Genomic DNA, 11,872 nt, shown 5'->3' with positions numbered 1-11,872 from the left:
TGTTATCTAATCGATGGAGTTTTGCGGAAGACCAATAATAATATTTTATATTTAAATATTTTATTACGTATGACGTTACAGAGAATATTTTAATGACAAGACAAAAGTAATTTAATTGAATTGAGCAGTAGGTTTATGTTCGTGTACAACGTCTTTCTTACATTATTGATTAATTACTAATTTTATAATTCGGCTACTAAATTAATTATATATGAAAATCTGGCCCAAATAAAAAAAAATATGAATAAGGAACATTATAAAGTAATTTTGGAGAAAAATACTATTCCCTCCGGACTAAACACCAACAAGATAATGATCCAAAGCACAGTTTAAAATTATGTTGGGGCTATTTAGACAAAAAGCAGTCGGAAAAAGTGTTAAAAAACATGATATGACCACCTCAAAGTCCCGATCTTAACCCTATAAATCTTTTGTGGGAAAAGCTTGACCGAAACGTGTAAGAACAATGTCCTACTTTAAAGCAGACCATGTGGAATACATTAGAAGAAAGCTGGAGGAATTTCGCAAGAAACTATAAACAAATTAATTGCTCATATGCTAAGATTTGTAAAACGGGTCATAAAATGTAAATGAGGATATTTTGATGAAAAATCTCTCTAAACTCTCTTGTGTGTGTTTTCTTTAGAACATTGTATTCGTCAAGACTCCATGTAATTTTTGAATTTCAAATCTTATGTGTAACATTAAAATAAAATCTGTTTTTCATAAAGTTTTTAATATGTTGACTTTAATTAGTTTTCTTATATTTTTACTAGCGACCCGCCCCAGCTTCGCACGGGTGCAATGCTGATACTAAATATACCTACCTACTACAGAATGTCCTTATAAATAACGTTTACAGCTTTTTTGTCATTAGGCAATACAAACATGATAAAAATGCTATAGAGCGAAGCACGGCCTTTAATGCGCCGCAGAACCGCTATGTCCCTGCATTTTAAATCTTTAATATCGTCGGAAATATTCATTTAAATTACATGCTGTAATGGACATATGTATATGGACAATATATTTAAGATATTTAATTGGAGAAAAATTAATGCTGTATTGTTTAAAATCATTTTGTAAATAAGCCATTCTTTCCCGTAAAATATAAAGGATCAAAATAGTTATTGCAGGTTATCGTTACATATACCATCGCGGACTTTTTTGTTGATCTTTTTAAGGTGTACAATACTGTAGTACATTATTTTGATTTATCTCGTGGGGTTCAGCCAGCGTTTGCAATGTAAGCGCAAAAAAATATGTTTATTGACGACATCACATTAGAAACCTCTAAATTTATCCATGTTTCTCTACAATATTATGCATGTAATATACATATAAACCTTCCTCTTGAACTCTATCTATTAAAAAAAATCGCTTCAAAATCCGTTACGTAGTTTTAAAGATTTAAGCATACATAGGGACGGACAGACAGCTACAGCGACTTTATTTTATACTATGTAGTGATGTAGTCATCATAATGATGATAATGATAGTGGTCTCAAACTTTTGACCGGCAGTGCAAACAACTACTTTAGTATAGACTAGTAGAAACGTACATTGAATGAAATTATTAGTCAGATGAAATTAGTAGTCGAATAAATAAAATTAGTAGCCGAATAATTGAAACACTATTCAAGTAATATAAAGAATTGTTGAGTCGAATAATTAGTAGTCGTTATAGTAAAGTCGCGCATCGATAGTGGTACCTATCTGAGACAGACGTCTTCAATTGCACTTTTCATCTGTCATTTTTATTATTAATCTGTATCTCTCTATTTTGTTTAAATATTAACCTGTTTTTTCTGCCTGTTTTCCCGCCATTACGCCATTATTCGTCATTTTGGTCTGTGATTCCTTATTGTATTGTCGATTCCTATCTAAAAAGAATTACTTTTTTAGGTTAATTTAAATTGAATTATTTCCATTTTCAACTATTGTACCATAGTTTGTGAAAATCATAAATTTTCATATAAAACAAAAACCAAACCTTTTTTTCCATCATGAAAAGAGGTGCTTTAATAATTATTGAAGGCGTGGACAAGACTGGTAAAACTACACAATGCAAGGAACTCGGTAAATAATGGATATATTTTACAAAAGAAACTGTTAGTTTATACTTGAAACTGAAGAATAAATGTAATAGTTCTTAATTATATATAAGTAGGCATAAGGGTATACTAATTTTCTGAGGAATGCGGTTTGGAGCAATTCGTGTTGGAACTAGGTTGAGCCTTCCGCATCTCGTCGATACGCGGGGCGATCCCGTGTGGTTGCTCCAATATTCGGGGACTTCCCAAGAACTTAATGCCATTATAACTACTTATATAAATATAACTAAGACTTTTACATAAGGAGAGCAGAAAAAGTTCAATTTTCTGCTCTAGGGTATGTTCTTAAATTGTACCTTTAACATTCCTTTCCTCACTGCTTATCTTGTAATTTTAATTTTACCATATAGGCTTGAATAAATTACTGGCTGAGGTGGCAAATCTTGTATTGCCTCCTACCCTCATCATATATGTAAAATAATCTTAAATACACAAATGATGATTCAGGTACTAATTTATAATTTAATTTCTTATTTTTTTTGTTACACTTGGTATACTATACTAACTTCATAGTTTATGCCTGTATGTGAGGTTTGTCAGGTCAACCTACATAAAAACTTTATGTAATGCCATATTACCCAGAATTTGCTAAGAACAAGCTTAGCTAAATATGGTTCAAATAACAATATTTGGCTATATTTTTTCAAAAAAATTTGATATACAAATATTTTAAAAAGATCCCCTAAAATAATTTTCTACATTTCTCAAATGTGACATATTGGATACTGTAGAAACATCCTAAAATTGCAAGTCATATCTTATACCTACATTATCAATTTTCTGAGAATGCTTGTAAAGCTAGAAGATGGAATATTTTTTAGAGAATATATATAATAATTATGATATCTGATTTTCAGTGAAAAATTTAAACAATAAAAATGTGCATGCAGAATACACAAACTTTCCAGCAAGGTACACTGAGATTGGCAGAACAATTCACAATTATTTAACATTTAAGGTAGTTTTTTTTTTTTTTTTTTTTTCAAATTTATTGATATTACATATATAATTATAACTGGACAATGAGATTGATTTTGAGACACCATTTCTCTAAACCCAATATTTCCATATGATTTTTTGCAAAGTTACTGTTTTGTGAACTATCATAATATTGGCTATTGAATTTTGTAGTGATCTATTTCATTGCTGCTTTTGAAATCCATGCATACAGATGATATCAGCTGTTAACTGTCCACTGATGAACACAGGCCTTCCACATAAGGAGAGATTTGGTGGGTTGGTAACCACAGTTAGGCTTTAGTGATGTTTTAAGATAGATGCCACTGCTCCTCCTGTCACCTCTTACACTACTGATAGGAATGAAGAGGTGGTCCATTCTATGTAGGGACCTACACACATACAAAGTAGTGGGCAAAATCTAGATAAAACATTCATTTTATCCTTATTATATATGCATGGTATAAAAATAATATGAGTTTTGGGTAAGCTTTATAAATATTATACACTAGGTAATGCCCATACATGGTTAAGTCTACATTTCTATTAGTTATGGCACTATGTTTAAAACAATTTATCTCTTAAAAAAATTAACTGCATTTATATAATTATACAAAATTTAATAATTGATAAAAAAATTCCAAAAAGATAAACTGTCTTAAGATATATATTTTATTCATAATTGGTTTTTATTTTTGTCAGATTGTCACAATAGCTTCATTTCTTAATTTTTATAAGTTTTTATTTATTGTCACATACAACAGACAATAACAAACTGAAAAAAATATTGTAATGTTCTAGAATAATATTTCCGATGAAGCTGTCCATCTTCTATTCTCTGCAAATAGATGGGAACGAGCTCAGGATATTATAAAGATATTAGAACAAGGGACAAGTCTTATTATTGACCGGTACTGTTTCTCTGGGGTTGCATACTCCGCTGCTAAAGGTAAAAATAGCAGATAATATAGAAATCTTTACTGTACAATGGCAACTAAAAAAAAGCTATATAAAAGATGATGTAATTGTTACCAACACAATAAGAACTGCCTTATTTTTTTTGTGATGGACAAATTCAATACTTAATGGTAAGAATAATACACTTGAGGATGAATTTATAAGCAGGAGGTATAAAAATTCTTCTTACATTTTTTTTTTTATCTTTCAATACTAAAAAGAAAATTCTTTAAATTATATGGCTAAATTTTAATTTGTTATTCTTAACTCTTTCTATAAAGTTTTTATACACTTGTAATTAGGTATACATGTTAAAAATTTTAAACTTACTATACTTTGTTTTAGGTTTAGATTTAAATTGGTGCAAATCACCGGATATTGGTTTGCCAAAACCTGACAAAGTATTCTTTCTTACAATGCCTCTGGATGTAGCACAAGCTAGACAGGGCTATGGATCTGAAAGGTTAGTGTTAGATTAACACAATCTGCAAACTACCACACCTGCTGGATATATATGGTTGTTTTTTTTATTATTTTCAATACAGATATGAGCAGCTTGAATTTCACACAAAAGTAGCTGAAGTATTTTCACAATTACAAGACGATACTTGGGATGTCTTAGACGCATCCAGGTAAAATTATTATATGAACTTTTTTTTTTTAACAAAAAGATATGTACCTAATTATTTAAACATCATTACAGATCCATAGAATCTATACAAAAGGAGTTATTTGAGAAAACGTTGAATATTGTTAACAATGTTATAGACAAGCCATTAGGTAAGGTATGGAGTGAATAGGCCCAAAGGTCTAATCTCATAAGAACAAGTTGATACCAATATATTTTTGATATATGATAAAGCTAATATATAAAGAGGAACACAATGAATAATTGTGTGAAACTATTACTAGTAGTCTGTGTATCTACTATGTGCATTCAATCATGCTGAGGTTATCTGAGTTTATTTTGTACTTGTTTTTTTGTTTTAAGTTTTGCTCTGAAATATTTTAATTATATTTCATTTTTCAAAATTTAACCATTATTTTGATTGAAAATGTATTTAAAAATACATTATTGAAAAATATATATCGTTAAATATTTTTTGATTTAAAAAGGTGTATAAAATTAAAAGCATATATATATGTATACTGGTGTAATTAAATATAATTTACCAAATAAAAATATATATTGAATTGAGTTTATTTCTTCAATTTCTGCATAAGTAATCTTGCCCCTTCTGACTCCTTTACTTTCAGTATATTGCTGTGTGGTTTGATTTTGTTTACAAGTTTGTTAGCGATGGTCTCATTGTTGCTTTCAATCAACTTCAATAAAAAGAAACATCCTCTATTTGTAGGTAACCATGTGGCTAGCTAGGAAAATATGGAAGAAAAAAAAAACATTAATTTTATCACTATCTTTTGCCCGTAACTTACGTATTCCGGGATTTTGGAAGTAGATAACCATTTTTAGATGGTGTATCAAGATAAAACACACCATGCCAGATTTTAAAATAACGATTAAAACACTATTGAGAAAAATTTGGTACAATAGTTTTTGAGTGATACCACAAAAAATATACAATACTTCTAATAATTATTATTTTGGCTTATATAAATCTAGACCTACAGATCTAAAAAATTTAACTTACCGTATCTTGGTTCAGATTATCTGCAATGGTTTCTCCAAGTGTACAATCATTCCTATCTTTGTCTAAACTGGCTAATTTCTTAAGACACATGTGGATGCCTGCATCTTCTATTGCTAGTAGTTCCTTTCCATTCAGCTCTATACGCCAGTCAGGTCGACATATAGCTTTCGAAAGTGCAGTTACTATTTCTTTAGTTGATTCTAATAAAATAAATACTAGTGTTAAAGATTTGAAACATGTTAAAATTTTGACTTATAATAAAAATGAAGCATGAAAATGCTAGTTTAATAATAATTACATTGGTATCGGCAGAAATGATATGTTTATGGTATTTTGAAATATTTATCACATATTATTAAATCAAATTATAGTATCTCGAGTCCATCCTTGGAGCGCTTAACCGTTCATACGCAAATAGACGAATGCTAAATAATTAATATATTTAATTTTTTACATGTTATTTTTTTTTATTCGACTGCTGATATACCAGAGGGAGGTGGTTTCATTTGTCTGTATGGTATTATTTGAAATAATAAAATAATAGCATAATGAAATTACTGGGTGGGCATAACACAAGGGACGCCTTGCGATGACCTTGGTATTCTTCATGTCTTAAAGTGATTCTATCACCTTGTTTACTTTTATATTTAGGATATAATGTCTATAATGCCATTTTCAAAATTATTAAAATATTTAACCAGTTATGTCAGTTGCTTTACTCGTATTAATTCACTTACCTATAGATAAAACTGCTACAGTCAATAGCATTATAGTTTTATCATTGATCCAAAACTCAGCATCTGACTCTATATCTTTCATCAAAGCAGGTAAAATTGCTTCTCTCAATTCTGAAGTACGGATATCACTATCTTTCTTGGAAGTACCACTGTTAGCCCCTTCTTGAAGAAATTTTATGAGACTTGGGTGGAAGGTTGCAGAGTCTTTTGGCTTCACTAACCAGTGCAAGGTCTGTAAGAAAAATCAAGTGATATTTACACAAAAATTTATAATTATTTATAATTCATATATAACCAATAATTATATATAAGCTATAATCATATAGTTAATTTTAAAAATAAAAATTTGCTGCTGCAGATTTATTACTTTCGAATACAAAGAATATATTTTATTTATACTGTTAAAAATATTGTATTCGCACAAAACTTACCATAACGCCCCAATGATCTTTGGCGATATCCTTCAAATTATTAGCTAATGTGGATACAATAGCTTTCTTGACTAGAACTGTATCATCGACAGAGTCAAATATGGCGAGAAGAAGTCTGTAGCCAGTTTTGTGTTTCGATAATGATACTGCATGTTCTTTAACTACCTTCAGTATAGTCTAAAACAAAATTATAAATCATCAAGTAATTCTAATCTGCTAATATTATAAATGTTAAAGTTTGTAAACGTTTGTAAATTGTCCATAAACTTTACATGGATGTAAGTTTTTGGTATACAGATGGAACATAATATGCTGAATGGACAAGGCATTGGGAGTATAATTCAGATAGGCAACCACTAGACACAAGTGGTTGAAAATAGGCGACCACAGACAAATGTTGATTGAATTTGTTGAAGATTTTCAAAGTTATTTTAAGGATTTCTTTTTTGTGAAATATATGAAAATAAAATCATGCAATATACTCGACAATAGTAATAAAAAAAAATTAGAATCATTAAAAATAATAAAAGTATTGAGCTGTATAAGGTGAAATCATTAGCATCTTTTCATATTTCAGTATTTCATAGCAGCACTAACGGAACTGAACATATTTACTAAATGAATCAAAAATCAAGAAATATTTTAGATCCTAAGAGAATATTAACTTACAGAGCTGGATGCGTAATGAAAGGATTAATATTTTTTAATGCTTCTCTATAAATAATAAAAAAAATATTATAAATATTATTTATTTACACTTTATTACACCATTAATAAATAGCAAATACAAGAATTAATGAGAAGTGATACAAAAGGCGATCTTATCGCTTAGCAATCTCTTTCAAACACCTTTGTGTAGAGAATATTGAGAAAAAAGGGTAGATGACGCACTATTATTATTATATTTTTTTTATACAACTTAGAATGGCAAAAAAGCTGACGGCCCACCTGATGGAAAGTGGTAACAGTCGCCTATAGACATGAGCAGTACCATGGACATAACAGAGTATACTATTTCGCCCATGATACCCCCATGTGTTGTCATTCCTGAGGACTCAGGTGTTATTCCTCTGTAAATTCACGCCATATCCCACCCTTCAAACCGAAACACAGTCATGCAAACACAACTGCTTCACGGTAGAAACACGAATGGGACAGAGGTACCCAAGCAATCGACTTTTGTACAAAGTCTCCCTCTGGGAAATTTATACAGATACTAATATATACATAAACATATATGTACATACTTAAACTTAATAGCACACATATAACAGGAGAGAATGATGAGAGAACACAAGAAAACAGTACTTAAAGGGAGATATAGTAGGATTTAACAGAGGTTTAAGGCTAGTGAGAGTTTGAGCACATCAAATACAGGCAGGTGGTGAGTTCCACAGGCAAACTGCCCTGGACCGTAAAGGATTTAGAATAAAAAAAAAAAAAGTAATAGAATAAATAGTAATAAAATAAACTTTTTCTTAAAAATTTGTAACTACCATAGTAATGGTAGGTACAAATTTTTATGTAAACCTTACCTTTTTATCTTTATTAGTTCCCTGCCATACACATATGCTTGCAGCGTTGACACCTGGCAAGGAGTTGCTAAGTGGTACGATTAATGGACTCAGTGTGGTTATCAACTCCGTGCGTTCTTCTGGATTACATTCACACATATAATCATACAACACTGAATGAAGTAATCTGTAATATAAAAATATTACAGATTAAATTATATTTATTACAGTATTACCTATAGTTTATAAATAATTGAACTACAGACAATTATATTAATTTTCCTACATGTCAAATCATTTATAACATTTCAATATTATTAATTATAATATATATATATATATATATATATATATATATATATATATATATATATATATATATATATAAAAATAAATATTTAAATAAATCTTCAGTACATCCTCTCTTAACTGACTAAATACCTACAGAGAAGAAAGCAATGCTGTAATAAATGCAATTCTAGCTTGATTTTAGTAAATCAAGACCACCTGAGTTTGTACAGTATATAAACAATTTTAATAGAACAATATTAAACATACTCGCTGTCATGAAGATTTTTATCTAAAATACGTTGTATGTTCGCTTTACATGACTGCAATATGGCTATCTTCATTTCTGGACTGTCTTTGTATGCATCACTTAGTGTTTTAACTTTATCATCTTTAGACTGAAACAAAATATTATTTATTAACATAAAATACTTTATACAAGTGAATTTCAGGTGTAGGAAAACTTTTAAAATAAACTACTTTTAGATGGTGTAAAAATAATATAGGGAAAACTGAATCCAATTTGGTGCAGTAGTTTTTGCATAATGCTGAAATAACCATATAGGAAAACAGTCATTTCTAAAAAATATTTTTGTTGTTAAAGTTTCCATCTTACAAGAATGAATCCATTCTTGTCTACATTAACCTTTTTTAGGGATCCATACAAACTAATACAAAGGAACATTGATTTATTTAAATATAAATTGCTCACTTTACTTATAGTTTCCCAAAATGTGTAATGAATCAATGCACATTTTGGGAAACTGAAGGAACAACTTTGAACAAAATGAGGTTTTCTATTGCTCTTATTAAGACCTTTCATATCAATACCTCTTAAATATTTTCAATATCTGTATAACATCTAATTATAATTTTATTAGTAAAATAAGTCTTAAATTTAGTTCGTTATACACATTATATTACATGCTGTTACAACATACAATAATTTCAAAAATATCATCACACTAGACCAGTGATTCTCAACCTTTTTTTTGTTGCGGCACATATTTAACGATTTCAAAATTTGGCGGCACACAAAGAAAAAGATAAAAATTATTTACTTACTACAACACACTGCATAAATAGTTTATGACAAAAATTTTAAATATTTGCAAAATTTGGCAGCACACAAAAGTGCCGCGGCACAGTGGTTGAGAATCACTGCACTAGACACTGAATAAGATTAGCTTACATTTTTGTATATCTCCCCATAAAATTCCTGTTGCATGTGCAATTTTTCTTTTTTTGTAGCAAATTCACCATATGCATAGTCCAACACTGGCGCACTTATGCTGTGAGCTGCCAGAGAAACAATGTGACCAAAGAACTTCTTGATAACCTCATGACGGATAAAGTCCGTGCCATACTTCAAAATACGCTTAATAGCATGCTGGCCATACTTTGATTGAACCATGGGCACCATAACATCAAGCAATTCTTCTGTTATCTCTGTTTTAATGTCTTCAGGACTATGTTTGAGGAGAACTTGAATTACACGACTTAAATCATGTGTGAGGGCTATGTTTTTATATTGTCCTTTCAATAAACAATGTAACTCTTTACATGAGTTTTCACGGAAATCTGATTTTACCACTTTTCTGAAATAAATAGATTAGTTTTATGTTCTGATACAATAATAGATACTATAACATACAGCACAATAGTAACAGTATATTTTTATTCATTTTAATTTAACTACATGTTATAAATCTATATAGGAGTAAAATAAATTGCTACTTTATTTCATATGTTACAAATCAGAAATAATTTTGTTGTAATAAATTCTCTTAGAAAGTTCATATAACATTCTAGGTATGTAAAGAAATGACCACATAATTATACTGCAAATTTCTCATAATCTGTTCTCTGTTCTTGACACATTTATTCAACAATTTTATTAAAATAACTGCTTGTAAACATAACTAAAATAGAACACATTTTTTTTTAAATTGCATAATACTAATTTTTTGTCCATTTTATTACTAAATAACAACATGAATATGAAGTATAAAAAGATCCATAAAAAATAATGCCTTGCTGAGTAAAAACTAACAAATCATCAGAGGAAGGCTGTTTTGGTTTGCTACGAATACCTTCTCTGTCCCATACACATTTCAGCTATGATACAAACTATTTTGGTTTGAAGACAACAGCAGGCATATTTCTAAATACAAAAGCATAAGACAAAAATAGTAGTGTATGAGATGTACCATGAGTGAGCATGGTGATGATATTCATTATGCTGTTCAGGTCTGTTAAGAAATGGCATAATAGCATTTCAAATCAAAATGGCAATTATTGTGTAACAAATGCCATTTTTTTTTAAGACACACTAGCAAAGCAAAACTACAAATGTGACTAACCTCTGTATTTGGGCTGCCAATAATTTAGCTTTGTGTGATATTTCAAACACTTCAGCTGTCGCTTTTGCTTTCCGCCTTACAATCCTAAGTTGTTTCTTTTCTTTTTTCATTTCTGACCATTTTGGCTTCTCTCCTTTACTCTGATTTTTTGGATTTTTATTGTCTTTTATGAAACCAGGTTTTCCTTTAGTTTTTCCTTGATGTTTAAACTGTTTAGGGCGTTTCGCCACATTTGAATCTTTTTCATCACCCTTTGCAGCATTTTTCTTCATTAATTTAGGTGTATTTTTATTATAATTTTTATTAAACGGAGAGCTACTATCATTATCAGTTTTAGAATTTTTAGCCTTTTTCTTAGGCAAGACAGGGTCAGTATCGGTGCTCTTTCTTTTTACCTTCTGCATATTTTATGTGATAAATATTGTAATTATAGTGATAAATTAAATGGAGTTATGGAAAGAAAAAAGCGTTTCAAAACTTTATGACAACACTAATGGGTTATCTACCACGTGCAGTGGTACCATGTTGATTTTAATCTGTGATTTTTGAAAACAATTGACACTGACAGTACCGGCTTGTGTCAAACAGTATGAATGTGTGTCAACAGATAAAAAAGTAAAGGTATAAAAGTATAAGTTCTGTATATTGATAAAAGTCGACATTGTCCTTATATTGACGGAATTGTTAATAAATTCTATGCAACCATATACTAATTTAAGTACATAATCTCTACCATAAAGGTAGGTTTTAATTTAATAATGTTATATAGCTAATTTAGGAACCATAATGTCACAACAGCTTTTACCATTGGGGGTATTGGCAGTAGTTGCCACGCTTGGGAGGCAGACTGGGAACCGCA

General features: G+C 29.7%; 2 protein-coding genes across 3 annotated transcripts; one reads left to right on the top strand and one right to left on the bottom strand.

Annotated features, from left to right (window-relative positions):
- The first annotated feature begins 1,797 nt into the window (after positions 1 to 1,797).
- On the top strand, positions 1,798 to 5,222 carry LOC113511553 (uncharacterized). Of its 2 annotated transcripts, none has more exons than XM_052903385.1 (6): positions 1,798 to 2,111; positions 2,972 to 3,072; positions 3,873 to 4,020; positions 4,374 to 4,491; positions 4,574 to 4,660; positions 4,732 to 5,222. In XM_052903385.1, the coding sequence occupies exons 1-6, from the start codon at positions 2,087 to 2,089 to the stop codon at positions 4,826 to 4,828; spliced, it is 576 nt and encodes a 191-aa protein (XP_052759345.1). In that variant the 5' UTR covers positions 1,798 to 2,086; the 3' UTR covers positions 4,829 to 5,222. The 2 variants fall into 2 exon arrangements, with proteins under 2 accessions (XP_052759345.1, XP_052759344.1); XM_052903384.1 differs by having other exon boundaries at positions 1,801 to 2,079.
- On the bottom strand, positions 5,168 to 11,563 carry LOC113511543 (protein penguin). The gene is made up of 8 exons (XM_026895172.3): positions 11,014 to 11,563; positions 9,843 to 10,248; positions 8,921 to 9,048; positions 8,384 to 8,549; positions 6,849 to 7,025; positions 6,418 to 6,649; positions 5,681 to 5,880; positions 5,168 to 5,402 (listed from the first exon to the last, which is right to left on the bottom strand). Exons 1-8 carry the CDS (start codon positions 11,415 to 11,417, stop codon positions 5,229 to 5,231), a joined length of 1,887 nt encoding a protein of 628 aa, XP_026750973.2. The 5' UTR covers positions 11,418 to 11,563; the 3' UTR covers positions 5,168 to 5,228.
- Between the last annotated feature and the right edge of the window lie 309 nt (positions 11,564 to 11,872).

Source organism: Galleria mellonella, unplaced genomic scaffold, assembly GCF_026898425.1.
Source record: "Galleria mellonella isolate WM207_F2 unplaced genomic scaffold, CSIRO_AGI_GalMel_v1 utg139, whole genome shotgun sequence".
NCBI classification, from domain to species: domain Eukaryota; kingdom Metazoa; phylum Arthropoda; class Insecta; order Lepidoptera; family Pyralidae; genus Galleria; species Galleria mellonella.
The sequence above is the reverse complement of the archived record's forward strand: the minus strand, read 5'-3'. Positions and strand labels throughout refer to the sequence as shown.